We start from the raw sequence: 19,940 nt of genomic DNA on the forward strand, positions 1-19,940 counted from the left end.
TGGAACTGTGTGAGGCCACACAGTCGTGGGTATACAGGGAGTACAGGAGGGTTCAGTGTGGAGGAGGTAATGTTGCCTACCTTCACCACCTGGGGCAACCCGTCAGAAAGTCCAGGACCCAGTTGTGTAGGGAGGGGGCAAAAGTATTGGGACAAATTCACTTGTATGTGTATTAAAGTAGTAAAAAGTTAAGTATTTGGTCCCATATTCATAGCACATCAAGCTTGTGACTCTACACGTTTGTTGGATGCATTTGCTGTTTGTTTTGGTTGTGTTTCAGATTATTTTGTGCCCAATAGAAATAAATGGTAAATAATGTATTGTGTCATTATGGAGTCACTTTTATTGTAAATAAGAATAGAATATGTTTCTAAACACTTCTACATGAATGTGGATGCTACCAACGATTACAGAGAATCCTGAATTAATTGTAAATAGTAATGAGTGAGAAAGTTACAGACGCACAAATATCATACCCCCCAAGACATTCTAACCTCTCCCCATTACAATAACAGGGAAGGTTAGCTTTTTTTTTTGGGGGGGGGGGGGGGGGGGGGGGGGGGGGGGTATGATATTTGTGCGTCTGTAACCTTCTCACTCATCATTATTCATGATTCATTCTGGATTATCTGTAATCATGGTAGCATCCACATTCATGTAGAAGTGTTTAGAAACATATTATCTACAATGAAAGTGACTCCAAAATGATACAATACATCTTTACCATAATCATAACCATAATCATCTGAAACACAACCAAAACAAACAGCAAATGCATCCAACCAATTTGTATAGTCACAAGCTTGATGTAGTCATTGCGTGCTATGAATATGGAACCAAATATTTAATGTTTTACTACTTGAATACACATTTTTCCCAATACTGTTGGTGCCCTAAAATGGGGGGACTATGTACAAAAGGTGCTGCAGTTTCTAAATGGTTCACCCGATATGGATGAAAATACCCTCAAATTAAAGCTGACAGTCTGCACTTTAACCTCATAGTCATTGTTAAATTTCAAATCCAAACTATTGAAGTATAGAGTCAAAAGAAGAAAAAATGCTTCACTGTCCCAATAATTACGGAGGGCACTGTAGATTGTCTTGAATGATGAATGGACATTATTTATCACCATGTTTTATAGAGTGTGTTTGTGATACAGTAGTTAATTGTTTATGGGCGTGTATGTTGTTACAGAGGAGATCCTGCAGACCCATATAGCCCATTGGTGGTCTCCAGACGGTCTCAGACTGGCCTACGCCACCATCAACGACACCCTGGTGCCCAAGATGGAGGTCCCCATCTTCACTGGCGCCTCGTATCCAACAGGGCTGGAGTATCACTACCCTAAGGTAGGTCCTAGATACAGTCTATTCTATATTCTCTGTCCTTTCTGCCCTACACTGCCTTGACTTTTCTGGGTTAGTGGTATTGAAAGAGTACGAAGTGTTGTTGTGCAGAACGTCCCTGGTTCAAACCCAGGTCGGAACAGAAAAGAGATCAACTCTTATACAGAGTTGTGTGGATCTGACAGTCGATTTCACGCAGACAAAAATTGTCAATATAGATACTGTATAACCCACAGAATTATATGATCTCTGGCATAAGCTGTCTCTGCCCCTGCAGGCTGGGGAGAACAACCCTGTTGTACATCTGTCTGTGGTGAGTCTGAACGGCCCCGTTCACACGGTGGAGATAAAGAAACCAGACGACCCCAGGATAGGGTGAGGGTCTCACTGACTGACTGACACTGTTACACAAGGTTAAAGGTCATCTTTATGATCCCATAGGGAATAGTAGATATGCAAACTTGTCAACTTTCAGGAAATCCTGCAGGAAAAATCCTACAGAATGTTGTAAGTAAGAAAGTTGTAACACATTCCATTTTTTCTTTTAGAAGTGAATATTACATCACAATGGTAAAGTGGGCCACCAGCACCAAGCTGGCAGTCAACTGGCTGAACAGAGCTCAGAACAACTCCATACTGACACTGTGTGAGGCCACCACAGGAGTCTGCACCAAGGTGAAACATGCGCACACACACGCATGCACGCACGCACGCACAGACACACACACGCACACACACACATGCACAGACACACACACACACACACACCGTCACCCTCTCTTACATTAGCTCTACCTCTTTCTTGCCTCCTCAGTCACTAGCCAAGTTGTCCTTACTTTCTGTCCTCAACATTCAAATAAATTACTGTAGTATGTAACTTGAACAAAAGCACTGTAGACGTGCATGCAGTATTCATTTTGTAATCGCCATGTTATTTTTCCAGAAACATGAGGATGAAAGTGAGGGCTGGCTACACAGACAGGTAAGTGATAAGAACAGTAAAAGCATAACATGTATCACACACAACACACATACAAAAATAACTATCCAGTGAAGTACACACAGTAATTACAAGGGGAGAGGGTAGGAGGGACAGAAGTGCAGTTGGACAGTTTAGCTGTCTCATACATGCTCACTCACACTCACCTACTCCTTCCTCTTCCTGTTGCAGAACGAAGGGCCACTCTTCTCCCATGACGGATACAAGTTCTTCTTCACCAGAGCTGTTCCTCAGGGTGGAAGGGGAAAGTTCTTCCATATCTCCATGTCCACCTCCCAGGTAAAACACCTCTGTTTGTTCTCTTCTCTAAAACTCTAGCCGCGTTATAGAGCAGTGCACTGGACAGCCCACAATGCGCCTTTTAAAAGCATTTGCCCCGATGTTTTGCGGAGAACACACTCATGGTAAACGCAGCGCAAGTCAAGTTCAATGTGCTGCTCTATAATGTACCTTGGATTGAATCCTGGCCTCTGTATGCCCAGCCTGGTCTCAAACTGTATGAGCTGTTATATAGCCAACTCTTCTTTCCTGAGTTGTCATGCAATGTGATGTATTGTTCCATTCCAGCCCAATACCAGCACAGACACTCTGCAGTCCCTAACATCAGGAGACTGGGACGTCACTCAGATACTGGCCTACAGCCAAGACAGGCAGCTCATGTAAGCTTCTCCACCCATACATTACAGTAACATGACCAAATAGTACCATTATGATTTCCAAATGAACGTATAATTTCCTATCACTTATAGTTGATCAAATATTACCATGGATATTTGACTTACCTTGTCTTGTTCAGGTAATAGTAATTGAACTCCAAACTGATCTTCATCACAATGTTTTCCAGATACTTTTTGAGCACAGAGGATGATCCAAAACGACGACACCTCTACAGGTATAATTTTATTTCTGGATTTAGCTCTCTAATGGTTTATTCTGTGAGAGATCACTATGTAGGTGCCTTTATTATAATATTTTTTACCCCCTTTTTCGTGATTACGATCTTTTCTCATCGCTGCAACTCCCCAATGGGCTCGGGAGAGGCAAAGGTCGAGTCATGCGTCCTCTGAAACATGACCCGCTAAACCACGCTTCTTAACACCCGCTCGCTTAACCCGGAAGCCAGCTGCACCAATGTGTCGGAGGAAACACTGTTCAAATGATGAGCGAAGTCAGCCTGCAGGTGCCCGGCCCACCACAAGGTGTCTCTAGAGCGCGATGAGCCAAGTAAAGCCCCCCCCCCGGCCAAACCCTAACCCGGACGACACTTGGCCAATTGTGTGCCGCCCTATGGGACTCCCGGTCACGGACGGTAATGACACAGTAGTGACGCCGCAACACTGCGATGCAGTGCCTTAGACCTCTGCGCCAATCAGGAGGCCCTGTAGGTGTCTTTTAAAAAATTGAATAGCGTATAATGCTAATAGCGTGGTTTTCTTTATCTATGCTATGTCAGTGCGGACACCAATGGCCCATTCAACCGTCGCTGTCTGTCGTGTGAGTTCAAGTGTGGCTATGTGGATGGCTCCTTCAGCCACAACATGCAGTACTTCCTGCTCAACTGTAAAGGTGAGTGCTCCTGACCTTCAATCTTGAACACTAAGCAGCATATGTTGTACTTGACTGAATCAGTATATTTTTGTGATATATAAATAAATTGAAGTCTTTGACTATGCTGACAGGGTTTTAGTGGGTGTTTAGTGTCAAATGTAGATTTAAAAATCTACATTTGACACTAAACATACTCAGTCAAAATATGAAATTGAATTAGTGTTCAATGCTGTGGCAAAAGGTTGTATTGAATGTGACAGCAGTCGGTACTAACCACTGTTTCTACTTGCCAGTCAGACATAACTCAAGCCCCTTACCAGACCAAATGTGAATCGCTAGGCTGTATCCTGAAGTGTTCCTGCTGTGTATCAAACTACAGTAGTTGGCATAAAGCCCTATTTCCTGCCCTGCTTCCTGTGTGTCAGACAGGGTCTATCTATGACATGAGAGCAGGGCCCATGGCCTTATTTACGTCTGTGTTCTCATTTCCTCTGAGAACGCTCATCATCCTTATCTCGCCTACCGGTGCGGTTGCCATGACAGCTGATTTGTTTAGAGGGTCCGCTCCAGAGAGGAAAAAAGGCAACCGATTTTTCATTAATTAGATCTTGTGAGAGGAGAGCAGCCCTGGTCTGTACTGACTGTCTGGAGTAATAATAACAGCCTGGTATTCATTCAGCTGCTCCCCAAGGTGCTACAGACAGACAGTGGCTTCTCAGTAATGACACATGGCTGGCTGCGAGAGGTTATTTCAAGACTTGCATTACTGAAGATGGTTAGAGAAACAGAGGGCTCATTCCACCAATTCGGTGCCTTTTGAGAAATGTAAAGACAAAAGAAAAGAAAAAAAAGAACTTGGATTTCACCTAATGTTAACATTCTGTTATAAAGAGCACATGTTCAACTTCATAAAAAACTAGTTTTTCCATCTCAAGAGGTTAAATATAAATGACTATAGTAAGTGCCAAATAAAGTATCCGGGTTGATCGTAACAGGGTTGACGATTTCATCTTAAATCAGCCAAAAATCCCCTTGTGACAGAGGGAATGGAAGCTTGTTATGTGCAACAGGGAGTGACAATTGAAGCTTCATTAAAAAAATGAATCGTTCAAACATTTCTAGCCTATCTGTGGGTAACAGGGTTGACGTGTTATGCTCGACCCGCTCAGTTTTCCACCACAAAACACCAGAAAATTGCCAAAAAGAGTAGAACCAGCTCATCTTCTCTTACACTATGATTTGACTATTGAAAAACATATTTAAACAAGAGTTCAGTTCATGTAACAGGGTTGACCTTAAAATGAGGGACAGACTTAAAAGAATCACTAATCACATGAAATAAATAATAATCTTCAGAAATGACTTTTTGTCAAAGTAACAAAATAACTAGGGCTTTACAATGATGGTGAAATCTTGGAGAAATGTTGGGGTTAATTGGGTTAAAATTATCTACAATGGGTGCACAGGGGCTGAATGTTGGCACTTTAGCAAGTCTTCATTCATATAAAAAAATCTGATTTATGGAATTCTCCATGTGGTCTTTATTAAAGGGCATTTCATTTAATATACAGGCTTTTAAAATGCAATATTGGGGCACAATTTCTTCTTAAAATATCAAAGGGACGCAAAAGGTACTCTTCGTGGAATGACACAGAGGCATTTTTGAATGAGCTCTGATTTTTAAATACAGTGAAATGCTACAGAAAAAAGGGTTTAAATGTTTTGTTTGCTTTTCCATTTGAGGCCATTCATCTGCACCTTAAAGTGCTTCTTCCTATAATAACCTACAACCTCCACCCCTTTCTCTCTCTCCCTCTCCACATGTATCCCCATCCAGGCCCTGATGTACCCAGTGTTGCCATCTACAGCACCAAAGACAAACAGAGTGAGCGTTATGAGGCCTGACCCTGGCCTGTACCATAAAGAGCACTGAAGCTGAGGGGCATTTTATTCAGCATAGTGTTTATATCACACATCATTCAATGGGAAATGTGTTCGATTTTTCATGAAGCTGCCACTCAGACAGTACTGTAAGTGAACCATAAGCTTGTTTCTTCCATGTCACTGCAGAGGTCCTGGACCTGGAGACTAACGAGGGAGTGAATAACACGTACCACAACATGCAGATGCCCAAAGTGGAGTACGAGACCATCACCATAGACGATTACAGTAGGTATCCCTCCATGGTGCACCTATTCATAGAAACTACTAGCCAATGCCTGCTTCAGTTGCATTTCTTATGATGACATTATATGGGTTATTGTCTTCATAAATGCTGTTACAATGGCATTAGTTATGATTTGATATGATAATTTAAAGGTCCAATGCAGCCGTTTTTTAAAATCTCAATATTAGATCATTTCTGGGTAACAATTAGTAAATTAATGTGATTGTTTTCAATTAAAATGGTCAAAAATAAACAAAAATAGCTTCTTAGCAAAGAGCAATTTCTTAAAAAAGAATTTTGCTAGGATTGTCTGGGAGTGGTCTGAGTGTGGAGGGGGAAACTGAAAACTAGCTGTTATTGGCACGGAGGTTTAGAACTCTCTTTCTTATTGGTCCAGGCAGGCCAAAACTCCATCCCACCAAAACAGACTGAGATTTTAGGTGGTGTTTTCAAACAGCTCTTACACTAAGGGAATTATCATTTTCACATTTACATTTACATTTACGTCATTTAGCAGACGCTCTTATCCAGAGCGACTTACAAATAGGTGCATTCACCCTATAGGCAGTGGGATAACCACTTTACAATATTTTTATTTTTATTTTTATTTATTTTTAGGGGGGGGGGGGTAGAAGGATTACTTTATCCTATCCCAGGTATTCCTTAAAGAGGTGGGGTTTCAAATGTCTCCGGAAGGTGGTGAGTGACTCCGCTGTCCTGGCGTCGTGAGGGAGCTTGTTCCACCATTGGGGTGCCAGAGCAGCGAACAGTTTTGACTGGGCTGAGCGGGAACTATGCTTCCGCTGAGGAAGGGGAGCCAGCAGGCCAGAGGTGGATGAACGCAATGCCCTCGTTTGGATGTAGGGACTGATCAGAGCCTGAAGGTACAGAGGTGCCGATCCCCTCACAGCTCCATAGGCAAGCACCATGGTCTTGTAACAGATGCGAGCTTCAACTGGAAGCCAGTGGAGTGTGCGGAGGAGCGGGGTGACGTGAGAGAACTTGGGAAGGTTGAACACCAGACGGGCTGTGGCATTCTGGATGAGTTGTAGGGGTTTAATGGCACAGGCAGGGAGCCCAGCCAACAGCGAGTTGCAGTAATCCAGACGGGAGATGACAAGTGCCTGGATTAGGACCTGTGCCGCTTCCTGTGTAAGGCAGGGTCGTACTCTCCGAATGTTGTAGAGCATGAACCTGCAGGATCGGGTCACCGCCTTGATGTTAGTGGAGAACGACAGGGTGTTGTCCAGGGTCACGCCAAGGCTCTTCGCACGATTCAGCAGGGAGGAGAATGTGGCAAAGAGCTTCCTAGGGTTAGAGGCAGATGCTTGGAATTTAGAGTGGTAGAAAGTGGCCTTAGCAGCAGAAACAGATGAAGAAAATGTAGAGAGGAGGGAGTGAAAAGATGCCAGGTCGGCAGGGAGTTTAGTTTTCTTCCATTTCCGCTCCGCTGCCCGGAGCTCTGTTCTGTGAGCTCGCAATGAGTCATCAAGCCACGGAGCTGGAGGGGAGGACCGATTAAAATTCCACGTGACTGTTGAGTCACGGTAATCACCTCTTATGCACTCTGGACACACGTTGGTAGTACCCAACTCGCTAACGATCATCAGGTCGCTAATGGCCTGGTACTCAGGGGTCGATTTTTCCCTCTAACCCTTCTGGCATCATTGCAAATGCATTTGAAAATCACATCAAACATTTATCATCAAAACAGTATGTGCTTTTAAAACTCACCTCACAAGTTCAACAACAGTATGAAACTGAGTGAAAACATGGTCCTTGTGGATGTTGTTTCAAAGTCTAACACAATGAAATAGACAGCGTTTTCTAAGGTGATGATTGATTCAAAACCCTCATATGCATATTAAAGCTTATGCATATGCTTAGGCCTATGTATGAGCCCCCCAAAAAACAGAATAAAAATAATGATTGTGCCATTATACAATACTTACAGTAGCGTACCGCATATTAAACACGGCAGAAAAACAAAATGAACTGATTTAAGATGTATTTGATACATAATTAGTCTAGCTTATACTCCAAAATTAAACAAATTCAGAGTTATCCTACAAATATAGTGAATTTGTATTTTATTTTGAATAGCTCAGTAATAGGGCATTTAAAAAATAATATAATTAATAGGCTGACATTACCTTTAGCTACAGAATATCTCACCACCTTGCGTTTCCATCTCCTCCCCTCTCTCCTTAATTTCTTTCTCGAGCTCGTAGAGAAAGGGGCTGTCAACAGTTTAATGAAATATGTTTTGTTGAACAAATTTCACTTGTTTTCCCAAAATAAGCAGTGGGTAACAGCAGGAACAGGGTTGGAGAGCCCACGGCATACAGAGTTTGGGTGGAATATCACCTGTCGCGCAACCTCACAGTGTGGAAATATTTATAAAACACAGGAAAATCACATTTTTGACTGCACTGGGCCTTTAAGAAGAACAACATGCACAGTCATTTACACAGTCTTGTTTCTTGCAGCTCTGACAATGCAGATCCTGAAGCCAGCTGGTTTCATAGACACAGCTCACTACCCCCTACTGCTACTAGTGTAAGTATGGCAGCAACTACCCACACACACATTTACTCTAGATATAAACATAATATCTATGACTCACACCAACTCCAGTAGGGATTATATTAGAATTATAGCATATTCTCTTTTGACATTGGACTCATGACTTTGGACGCTGTCACAGAGAGCTATAAGGGGATCAATGGTTCAGCCTGTCATATGTTTCCCTTAGGGACGGAACGCCTGGCGGACAGATGGTGACAGAGCAGTTCCGTGTGGACTGGGCCACGGTGCTGGTGAGCAGTTACAGCACCATTGTGATCCGCTTCGATGGCCATGGGTCCGGGTTCCAGGGCACCAACCTCCTCCACCGCATCAGGAGGAAACTGGGCGTGATCGAGGAGAGGGACCAGATGGAGGCCCTCAGGTGAGAGAGACACCTGGACACATTAGACTCTTTCTTGAGAGTTCAAATAATTGGTCCTACATAATGATAATATGCTAATACCATGCTACGTCTTACAGTATTTATACTGAACAGAAATATAAACGCAACATGTAAAGTGTTGGTCCAATGTTTCATGAGCTGAAATAAAAGATCCCAGAAATTTGCCATACGCACAATTAGCCTATTTCTCTCAAATTTTGTGCACAAATTTGTTTACATCCCTGTTAGTGAGCATTTCTCCTTTGCCAAGATAATCCATCCACCTGACAGGTGTGGCATATCAAGATGCTCATTAAACAGCATGATCATTACACAAGTGCACCTTGTGCTGGGGACAATAAAAGGCCACTCTAAAATGTGCCATTTTGTCACACAACACAATGCCACAGATGTCTCAAGTTTTGAGGGCGTGTGCAATTGGCATGCTGACTGAAGAAATGTCCACCAGAGCTGTTGCCAGAGAATTTAATGTTAATTTCTCTACCATAAGCCTGCAACGTCGTTTTTGAAAATTTGGCAGTATGTCCAACCGGCCTCACAACCGCAGGCCACGTGTAACCACGGCAGCCCAGGATCTCCCTATCCGGCTTCTTCACCTGCGGGATCGTCTGAGGGGAGGGGGGTTATTTCTGTCTGTAATAAAGCCCTTTTGTGGGGAAAAACCCATTCTGATTGGCTGGGCCTGGCTCCCAAGTGGGTGGGCCTATGCCCTCCAAGGCCCACCCATGGCTGCGCCCCTGCCCAGTCATGTGAAATTCATAAGTTAGGGCCTGATTTCCTTATATGAACTATAACTCAGTAAAATCTTTGAAATGGTTGCATATTGCATTTTATATTTTTGTTCAGTATATATGCAGATACAGTTTAATGACATTATGATAATGTTTTTATTTCAGTACGTTACTGGGTTGTTGGAAATGTAATACCTACTTTTGACCTTCCAACCAAAGCATTGATTGTTTTTTTCTTCTTTATTCCAGACTGATATCCAAAGAAATGTACATCGACAAAAGTCGAATTGGAGTATATGGAAAGGTAAGGAGAATCAATGCTTGAAGAAAACAAGCTAGCTACTTATTCAAACCACGTGAAAAAAAGGTAATTGGGTTCCCTTTACTTCCCTTCTCGTCAATTGTAGTACTGTATTTGAGCAGAAGAAAGTGGTCCTTTGTAGCTCAGTTGGTAGAGCATGGTGCTTGTAACGCCAGGGGTAGTGGGTTCGATTTGCATAAAAGCGTCTGCTAAACGGCATTAAGAGTGGACTAGGGCTTTCACTCTGTCTGGAACATAGAGCAGAATCTCACCCTCTCATATCTAGGGTACATGCCAAAATGGCACACTATTGTAGTGGACTACTTTTGACCAGAAGTAATGCACTATAAAAGGAATAGTGTACAATTTGGGATGTACACTTACTACACTACGGTCCAGCAATGAGTGGCGCAGTGGTTTAAGACACTGCATCTCAGCGCTAGAGGCATCCAGGATGTATCACAATCCGGCAGTGATTGGGAGTCCCATAGGGCGGCGCACAATTGGCCCAACGTCGTCCGGGTTTGGCCGTCACTGTAAATAAGAATTAACTGACTTGCCTCGTTAAATAAATAAAAAACAACGCAGACAACATAAATGTTTCAGTTTGGCACTTATTTGTCCATATAAAGTTTGAATGTGTATGCAGTTAGTACTTAATTTGGGCAGAAACTTACTTTGGAGTGGTGTATCTGAAGTCTCTAGCCTTGATATGTCAATGTATTTCAAATCAAATCAAATCAAATTGTATTGGCCACATGCGCCGAATACAACAGGTGCAGATATTACAGTGAAATGCTTACTTACAGCCCTTAACCAACAGTGCATTTATTTTTTATAAAAAAGTAGAATAAAACAACAAAAAAGTGTTGAGAAAAAAAGAGCAGAAGTAAAATAAAATAACAGTAGGGAGGCTATATATACAGGGGGGTACCGGTGCAGAGTCAATGTGCGGGGGCACCGGCTAGTTGAGGTAGTTGAAGTAATATGTACATGTGGGTAGAGTTAAAGTGACTATGCATAAATAATTAACAGAGTAGCAGCAGCGTAAAAAGATGGGGTGGGGGGGGTGGGGGGGGGGGCAGTGCAAATAGTCTGGGTAGCCATGATTAGCTGTTCAGGAGTCTTATGGCTTGGGGGTAGAAGCTGTTGAGAAGTATTTTGGACCTAGACTTGGCACTCCGGTACCGCTTGCCGTGCGGTAGCAGAGAGAACAGTCTATGACTAGGGTGGCTGGAGTCTTTGACAATTTTGAGGGCCTTCCTCTGACACCGCCTGGTATAGAGGTCCTGGATGGCAGGAAGCTTGGCCCCAGTGATGTACTGGGCCGTACGCACTACCCTCTGTAGTGCCTTACGGTCGGAGGCCAAGCAGTTGCCATCCCAGGCGGTAATGCAACCAGAGGATGCTCTCGATGGTGCAGCTGTTTAATTTTTTGAGGATCTGAGGACCCATGCCAAATCTTTTCAGTCTCCTGAGGGGGAATAGGCTTTGTCGTGCCCTCTTCAGGACTGTCTTGGTGTGTTTGGACCATGATAGTTCGTTGGTGATGTGGACGCCAAGGAACTTGAAGCTCTCAACCTGTTCCACTACAGCCCCGTCGATGAGAATGGGGGCGTGCTCAGTCCTCTTTTTTTTCCTGTATCCACAATCATCTCCTTTGTCTTGGTCACGTTGAGGGAGAGGTTGTTATCCTGGCACCACACGGCCAGGTCTCTGACCTCCTCCCTATAGGCTGTCTCATCGTTGTCGGTGATCAGGCCTACCACTGTTGTGTCGTCGGCAAACTTAATGATGGTGTTGGAGTCGTGCCTGGCCATGCAGTCATTTTACATTTACATTTAGTCATGGGTGAACAGGGAGTACAGGAGGGGACTGAGCACGTGTTGAGGATCAGTGTGGCAGATGTATTGTTACCTTCCCTTACCACTTGGGGGCGGCACGTCAGGAAGTCCAGGATCCAGTTGCAGAGGGAGGTGTTTAGTCCCAGGATCCTTAGCTTAGTGATGAGCTTTGAGGGCACTATGGTGTTGAATGCTGAGCTGTAGTCAATGAATAGCATTCTCACGTAGGTGTTCCTCTTGTCCAGGTGGGAAAGGGCAGTGTGGAGTGCAATAGAGATTGCATCATCTGTGGATCTGTTGGGGCGGTATGCAAATAGGAGTGGGTTCTATACTGTTTGTTCAGGAAACTTGATACTGTGATATATCTGTCCATAGGTTTATGGAGGATATTTAGCCACCATGCTTTTAAGTTCTGAAGACTCCATGCTTAAATGTGGAGCCGCCGTCTCACCCATCACAGATTTCGAGTTATACGGTATAACATGATGATTTTCTTTATCAACTTAATTTCTTACTGCATGAATAATTTAGCCTTACAAACTATAAATTGTTATTTGAACAGTGCCAAATAAAATGATATGTGTTTGTTCTTTCTTTATTCTCCAGCTTCAGCATTTTCAGAGAGATACCTTGGATCACCTAAGACAGACTCTCGAATATACTCGGTAAAGACACAACAGTTCACACACTGTATTTACACTAGTCAGTCAATGTGTAAGATGCTGTGTATTTCATGGTGGCATTCTCTTTCCTTCAGATGGCAAGTTTAGCACACCGGGCAGGTAATCTCATGGACAGGAAGTACATGATCATCCATCCAACTGCTGATGGTACAGTCATTATTTGAAACACTATCAATACGTTAGCCTGTCAAAGTAATTTTTATTTATGAACTTTGAGGCTGAATGTTGTTGAAGTACTGTGACTGAATATAAACATCTTACACATCCTGTTACCCGCTCTCCCTCCCTATAGAGAAAGTCAATTTCCAGCACTCTGCAAAATTCATCAACCATTTAATCAACGAGAAGGCAAATTACTCTTTACAGGTAAGCTTGACAGTTCAGCTTTACGACATGTTTAGGACATTGTCATGAAGGCGTAATGAGCAGGGTGCCAAATAGTGTTACCTACATTATTTTCTAATGTCTCTGTACTGTAGATCTACCCAGACGAGGGACACTTCCTGCATAGCGATGGCAGACGGCAACACCTGAGCCAATCACTGGTCAACTTCTTTGAGGAGTGTTTCCGACTGCCGGACTTACCGAGCGAGGAAGAGAAGGACAAAGAGGACGAGGGAGATGGTTAAACCAGCTGACACATGGTTAACGCTCTGGCCAGTTACTACAGCACAATATGCAACAGATCTTTCTGTTACCCCCACCCCTAGCCTGGTTCCAGATCTGTTTGTGCGGTCTTGCCAGCTCTGACAATGATCATTTAGAGTTGACATTGGCAAAACAGATCTAGGACCAGGCTAACCTACTCCATCCTCTGTATAATTTGGGCTCCTCTTTAGAGCACAGTACCTGCATGTACCAATAGCCTCACACCTCACCCTTTTCCCCTTCTTCTTCATCACTTCTGGTTGGCTGACAACTGGACTGGCCAGCAGACATCAAATGGTGGTGCTGTTTTAACATCAGAATCATGGACACAATCATCAGAAACTTTCTGGTTGTTGGTGAATTATGTCATTTATAATGATGGTACCAACAACAGGTAGCTCCTCTATGTCCCCTCCATCTTTACTGCATTGGAATTGATTAGCCATGATATTCATAGGGGAATAGGGGATATTTTGTGATGTAGACTTGTGTGTGGGGGGGAGAGGAGATGCATCCCATGGGCGGTGTTGACTTTGGTATAAAAAAAAAAGTCTTAGCAGTGATCAAAGTTATTTTTGTCTTTTTCTGGACCAAATAAGCTGGTCACTGAAAAGGACGCCTCTAGTAAGCCGCCTTGTGGATATCAGATGCTGTAGTGAACCACCACACCGACATCCATTTAGGGATGCATCTCCTCTCCCCCCACACACAAGTCTACATCACAAAATATCCCCTATTCCCCTATGAATATCATGGCTAATCAATTCCAATGCAGTAAAGATGGAGGGGACATAGAGGAGCTACCGGTTGTTGGGATCATCATTATAAATGAGATAATTCACCAACCACCAGCAAGTTTCTGATGATTGTGTCCATGATTCTGATGCTAAAACAGCAGTACAATTTCTTTCTCTTAATTGCTGTTTGTAATGTTCAGTATGTCTTTCAAGTGCTATGGGTTTGAATTGATGTATGGTGGTTACATTTGGATGTCATTTGTAAATGAGGACAATGTTAGGGCCTACTATAAGTTTGTTAAAATCCATTAGGACCTCTTATGGGATTATTACATTCAGTAGGACATTTATTTTTCTCCTGTCATTTAGAATGGAGCTCTAGTGTTGTGTTAGTAACTGTGCCTTACTACTGGGGGTAAACTAACATATTCATGTCAGGGACTATAAACCCTTCGATTTTCATGTAAGCAAGATTGGTCAAAGCCAGCCCCCAGTTGTCCTTCCTCCAACACCTGCAGGCACATAATGTGGAGCTATAGTTATATGTAAACAAATATTGTACAACATGACACGTAATTACTTCAGTTTAATCATTACAATTGACCAGTCCGTATGTAGGAAAATGTAGTGATTTTATAACTCCCATTATATGTACTATAAAACAGTAATATTGTGCTTGTAAAATACACACACCTGAAAATGTTCTGGCTGTCGTAACTACATCAAAGGTTCTTGAGGCACATTCAGTGTATGTTTTCTAATTTGTCTTGTTGGCAAGTTACGTTTGGTTATTTGTCAGATGGCTCATTTAAGTGTTAAATAGCTTGAACGTCCGTCCACGTCACTTCTGTTAGCATTGTCAGTGAAAGTTTCTAGTCAGGTGATGTACAAAATGTATAAATCTTACATTGTTGAAAAGTCCTTAACTATGTGTGTGAGACTTGTACATAAAGCATTTTCAAATTTACCCGAGTACATTCTATTCTTGGTGGCTTTGTTTTCATTGGACACACTGCCCTCCAGTGTTCAAGAGGGGCACATCTAAAAAAGGAAGTTAACCTCAAGGATCAGACCCTTTTTTTCAATTTTCGTCTAAAATGACATACCCAAATCTAACTGCCTGTAGCAAGGATATGAATACTCTTGATACAATTTCAAAGGAAACACTGACGTTTGTGTTAATGTGAAATTAATGTAGGAGAATATAACACAATAGATCTGGTAAAAGATAATACAAACAAAAAAATATGCGTTTTCTATTTATTTTTTTGTTCCATCATCTTTGAAATGCAAGAGAAAGGCCACAATATAATATTGCAGTTTAGGCGCAATTTAGATTTTAGCCATTAGACGGCAGCAGTGTGTGTGCAAAGTTTCAGATTGATCCAGTGAAGCATTGCAATACTGGACTATTTTGTATCAAGTCTGCCCAAATGTGCCGAATTGGTCAATTGATACATTTTCAAGCACAAAATATAGAGAACATACAAAAATGATATGGTAATACAAAATGTACGTTTACACACTCCCAGGAATGTCATACATGATGGATCATTAGCTTATACACTAACTTTCACACATCTAGATGGCTGGGCGGGATGGGTGTGGAGCCAGAGACAGCAAGGGTTTCAAACTGTAGAACCCAGTTCCTACATTTGAATATAAAAATTGATTTTATCAAACAAAACTATGCTACATTTTATCTCTGGGACCCTCAGGATGACAAATCAGAGCAAGATTACTGAATGTAAGTGGGTGATTCTTTAACTATGGTACTTTTCTTGTCCCTGGATGAAATAATAAAAACTAAAAAACATTTCTTATTTTTTGTTTTTGTCATACTTACTCCACCCTAAGGGGAACTTATAAAAAATGTATCATGGCTCAATCATTCTTTTTATTATATAATATGAGGCCTTTTATGCATGGTTTTTACTGTTTTCCCTCTGTCCCTAAGCCAGACTTTGTATCTTCAACCTCGCTTAATTCTAAATTAAATATTTAAATAATGTAGATTTCAAGTACAAATGATAAAATACCATTTATTTCAATTCTACATATTATATATTGTGATACATATTCACATTTTCCTATATTTTTCATAAATAGAACCCTTGTCCCTTGGGGTCACTGTCATTTCCACCACACTGTACAAAATAGAATCCTGGGATCAGTGTTTTAGGTTTGTATATTTAGTAACCATAGCAACAGAAACTCCACAGTGGAACACATGGCTGGATGAAATGGTGTCCTCTACAGGGGGTAATGAAAAGAAGAAAAATCAAGGTAAATATGAGTAAAACTGAGAGTATGTTTATTGGTCGTCATTTCCAAACAGCTCATATTTCACATGGACGTAAAAATAACTGGATACATTTAATTTAATAATGTGTAATTTGTGTATATTTAATGCTAACTCTAAAACTAATATTAGCAGGCTAACATAGCATGAGATTTTAGAGGGAAAGTGGGGAAATGTCATTTCCACCACAGTCATTTCCACCACGGTGTTCATTGTGGTGGTAAAGACAGGTTGTGGTGGAAATGACATTGTTCGTGCTAAACAGCAAATTATTTGGGCTATAATACTGATACTAAATTCAAAAACAGTTTTAACAATATTACAATATTGTTGGTAAATAAGAGAACAATAGATAAGTAGGTTTGACATGATGTCTTGGCTCTTTCTTTAAGATGGCAAGCAATACCACAGCACAGAGGTCAAGATCATACAGAGAAAGAATAAAATCAGATCCACTTAAATATGCAGAGTCCCTCAAGAAGGACAGAGAAAGATACCTGAAGAAAAAGCAACAAGGTGTTGTTAAATCTGTGACAGAAATGCCGAAAAGAGAACAACGAAAAATGAGAAGACAGTGGCGAATTTCTCAACGAAACAGACGTAGGAAATGGAAAATGGTCTCAGCAGTGAATAGTTTCATGGCACATACAACACCACCACCATCACCAGACAACATGAGTGTTAATGCAGAAGACATCCCTGAAACACCTCAGCTGTGTGAGCCTACACCAGAGAGAACTCCACAGAGGAAAAGAGGGAGAAAAAAGGTTGCGAAGGCAAAAGCAAAGGTGTACAGAGATCTTAATGACATTAAACAAAAGCTTGAGGATGCCCTCAGAAAAGTTGAAAAATACAAAAAAAGAAGTAATCGACTGAAGAAGAACCTGGGGATCCTAGAGTCACCTAAAATGAAAACAAAGCAACAGATGCAGCAAGAAAGCAAGCAATTAAAGAAGACACTCCTATTCCATAACAGCATTATGTCAGAAATAAGAAAAAAGTATCAGAATGTTGACAATCGTAAAGCTCGGCAACTGATCTCCAAACTTGTGGCTGGCAAGATCTTTAAAAAATACCGCCTGGTCACCATGGCCAAGAAGGAGTTTGGATTCTCTACAAAACTAATCAGGACAAACATGACAAGGGCCGACAAACTCAAATACACCCGCAAAACACAACGAAACAGAGTCAGCCAAGAAGTGAAGGAAAAGATAACAACGTTTTTAGAACGCGACGATAACAGTAGGGCCACTACTGGAAAGAAAGAGACAATTACAAAGATGAAAAATAAAATGCAAAAGCGCTTCCTGGTGGATTCTATGCAGACACTGCACCTGAAGTTTAGACACGAGAATCCCGAAGTCAGACTCTCCTATGCAGAGTTTTGCAAAAAGCGACCCTTTTGGATTGTTAAACCAACGATCAAAGACAGAGACACATGTCTGTGTAAGCTACACTCAAACATACAGTTCATGGCAAACAAACTGTTCTTTCACAAAGTCATTAAAACGTCCAAAGTCACCTATCTCATGTATTCAGTTACATGCAAAAATGTGACAAAAGAATGCATGTACAGGGAGTGTCTGGATTGTAAAGACCATGAACTCCAAACCTCTGCCTTCGATGCTGGGGAGCAAACCTGGTGGTTTGAATGGAGAAGCTCTGTGGAGGACAGAGAAAAAAAGAAAAAAGACGGCTCCAAAGAAATGATTAAAGTTCACCACACAACGAAGGAAAAAGTATATGGGACTTTGAAGACACTTTTGGATGACTTTTCTGACCAACTGAAAAAAAAGATGGGAAAGCACATTCACAACATAAAACACCAATATCTGTCTTTGAGAGCACTAAAAGAAAAGATTGACGAAGACAGTATTGTTCTACAAATTGACTTCGCAGAAAATTACATGTGCAAATTTTCCAATGAAATCCAAGCGGTCCATTTTGGCGATTCCCACCAGCAGGTAAGCCTCCATACTGGTGTGGCTCACACGAAGAATGGTGTTGTGTCTGTTTGCACCATTAGTTCCTCAATGCGCCATGACCCATCTGCAATCTGGGCTCACCTCAAAAAAGTGCTTCCCTACCTCAAACAACAAAACACAGCTGCAACCACCCTGCATGTCATAAGTGATGGCCCAACCACTCAGTATAGGTCAAAAAAGAACTTTTTTTTCCTGAGCAAAGTACCATATGAGCTAGGATTCAAAAAGGTGACCTGGAATTTTCTGGAGGCCGGACATGGGAAGGGCCCAGCTGATGGAATTGGTGCGGCTGTTAAGCGCCAAGCAGACTCGCTTGTGGCCAAGGGCATTGACCTTCCAACTGGAAAAGTATTGTATGAACAACTGCTTAACCAGCCATCAACTGTCAAGTTAATGTACATCACTGAGGGGGAAATTGAAGAGATGGATAGTCTCCTTCCTGATGACCTGCTGACCATCAAAGGAACCATGCAGATACATCAGGTATCACACATGTCACTTTTGTTATGAGAGTTTAACATTTTTCAATTTATATCTCCACAGTATTCAAATGCACTTTGTTCTTTTAGATTGTCTCTACAAGACCGGAGGAGATTTCTTGGCGAGTTCTCAGCTGCTTTTGTGCAGATCCCCATCCTTGCCAGTGTTTTGGTCTCAAAAAAGTCAACATACTGGGAGCACAGAACATGGAGACTGCATTGGGATCACCAAGTTCAAGCACACTTACCAGCACATCTCAACCCATCATAGACCTGCATGAGGGACTGATTGGAAGTTGGTGTGTGGTACGGTATGATGGGGATCCTTACCCTGGCATTATACAGGATGTGGACCCTGAGGGTTGTGCTCTGGTGAGAACCATGAGTCATATTGGCAAAAACAAGTTCTTCTGGCCTATGAGAGACGATGTTATTTGGTACCGGCCAGAAGATGTGATCAGGCTGGTCCCAGAGCCTCAACCAGTAACAAAGAGGCATGTGATGGTGGAGCCAACAGTTTGGAAAGAAATATGCTCTGTTCTTGACCATGAAACATAACTGAACCTCTGGCCCATATGAAAGTTTGACAGATACAGTATTTAGCAAATACAATGTCTATTTAGTCAGATTCAACTTGTTATTCCACATGATTACGTTTGACAGTACATGGATTTACGATATAACACACATGACAGTAATGTTTAAGTACAGAGTGTTTGCTCTGGTTCAGCATAGGCATATAAGTTTTCAATTTCAAAATATATTGCCTATTTTATCTGTTATTCAACTGGTTATATTAAGGTTATGTTAAGGTAATGATGACATAAAGGGTTTGCTCTAGTTTGTACTAGTTTGCTCTAGTTCAGCATGTAGAAAACAGTGAAGAAATGATTTGCTGATTTTTAACACAAATTCATGTTTTTTCATTTTTTGGATTGTTTTTAATTTAAAAATATTGGTGATATGTTTTTGTTCACAAATGCTGTTGCTTATTGATTTGCTCTGGTTCACCACATAGAGCAGTAGAAAAATTGTTTTTAATTGGAAGTTGCCTATCTGTCATTTCCGCCACACACTGTCTCTTCCGCCACGCCATGTCATTTCCACCACAACACATATTTTAAAGTAAAACATATAAAAAACATACAATCAAACCAACTATATTCAGTGGTGTTGATAATTGTGCAGTTAGGGC

General features: G+C 41.8%; 1 protein-coding gene across 1 annotated transcript in view; it reads left to right on the plus strand.

Moving 5' to 3' along the window:
- The window catches only part of LOC311147249 (A-type potassium channel modulatory protein DPP6-like), a gene marked incomplete at both ends in the record, with an annotated part of 153,401 nt that extends 140,178 nt beyond the window's left edge, over nucleotides 1–13,223 (plus strand). The window contains 18 exons of the mRNA XM_084183920.1: nucleotides 1,198–1,352; nucleotides 1,627–1,724; nucleotides 1,898–2,024; nucleotides 2,293–2,331; nucleotides 2,521–2,628; nucleotides 2,917–3,008; nucleotides 3,194–3,241; nucleotides 3,803–3,915; nucleotides 5,735–5,782; nucleotides 5,968–6,066; nucleotides 8,554–8,623; nucleotides 8,820–9,014; nucleotides 10,016–10,070; nucleotides 12,287–12,386; nucleotides 12,518–12,576; nucleotides 12,669–12,741; nucleotides 12,887–12,960; nucleotides 13,074–13,223. Of these exons, the coding sequence (XP_084040046.1) occupies nucleotides 1,198–1,352; nucleotides 1,627–1,724; nucleotides 1,898–2,024; nucleotides 2,293–2,331; nucleotides 2,521–2,628; nucleotides 2,917–3,008; nucleotides 3,194–3,241; nucleotides 3,803–3,915; nucleotides 5,735–5,782; nucleotides 5,968–6,066; nucleotides 8,554–8,623; nucleotides 8,820–9,014; nucleotides 10,016–10,070; nucleotides 12,287–12,386; nucleotides 12,518–12,576; nucleotides 12,669–12,741; nucleotides 12,887–12,960; nucleotides 13,074–13,223 (1,703 nt within the window). The remainder of the gene's footprint in view (nucleotides 1–1,197; nucleotides 1,353–1,626; nucleotides 1,725–1,897; nucleotides 2,025–2,292; nucleotides 2,332–2,520; nucleotides 2,629–2,916; nucleotides 3,009–3,193; nucleotides 3,242–3,802; nucleotides 3,916–5,734; nucleotides 5,783–5,967; nucleotides 6,067–8,553; nucleotides 8,624–8,819; nucleotides 9,015–10,015; nucleotides 10,071–12,286; nucleotides 12,387–12,517; nucleotides 12,577–12,668; nucleotides 12,742–12,886; nucleotides 12,961–13,073) is intronic.
- Between the last annotated feature and the right edge of the window lie 6,717 nt (nucleotides 13,224–19,940).

Source organism: Coregonus lavaretus (assembly GCF_964263955.1).
Source record: "Coregonus lavaretus genome assembly, chromosome: 19".
In the NCBI taxonomy this organism is placed as follows: domain Eukaryota; kingdom Metazoa; phylum Chordata; class Actinopteri; order Salmoniformes; family Salmonidae; genus Coregonus; species Coregonus lavaretus.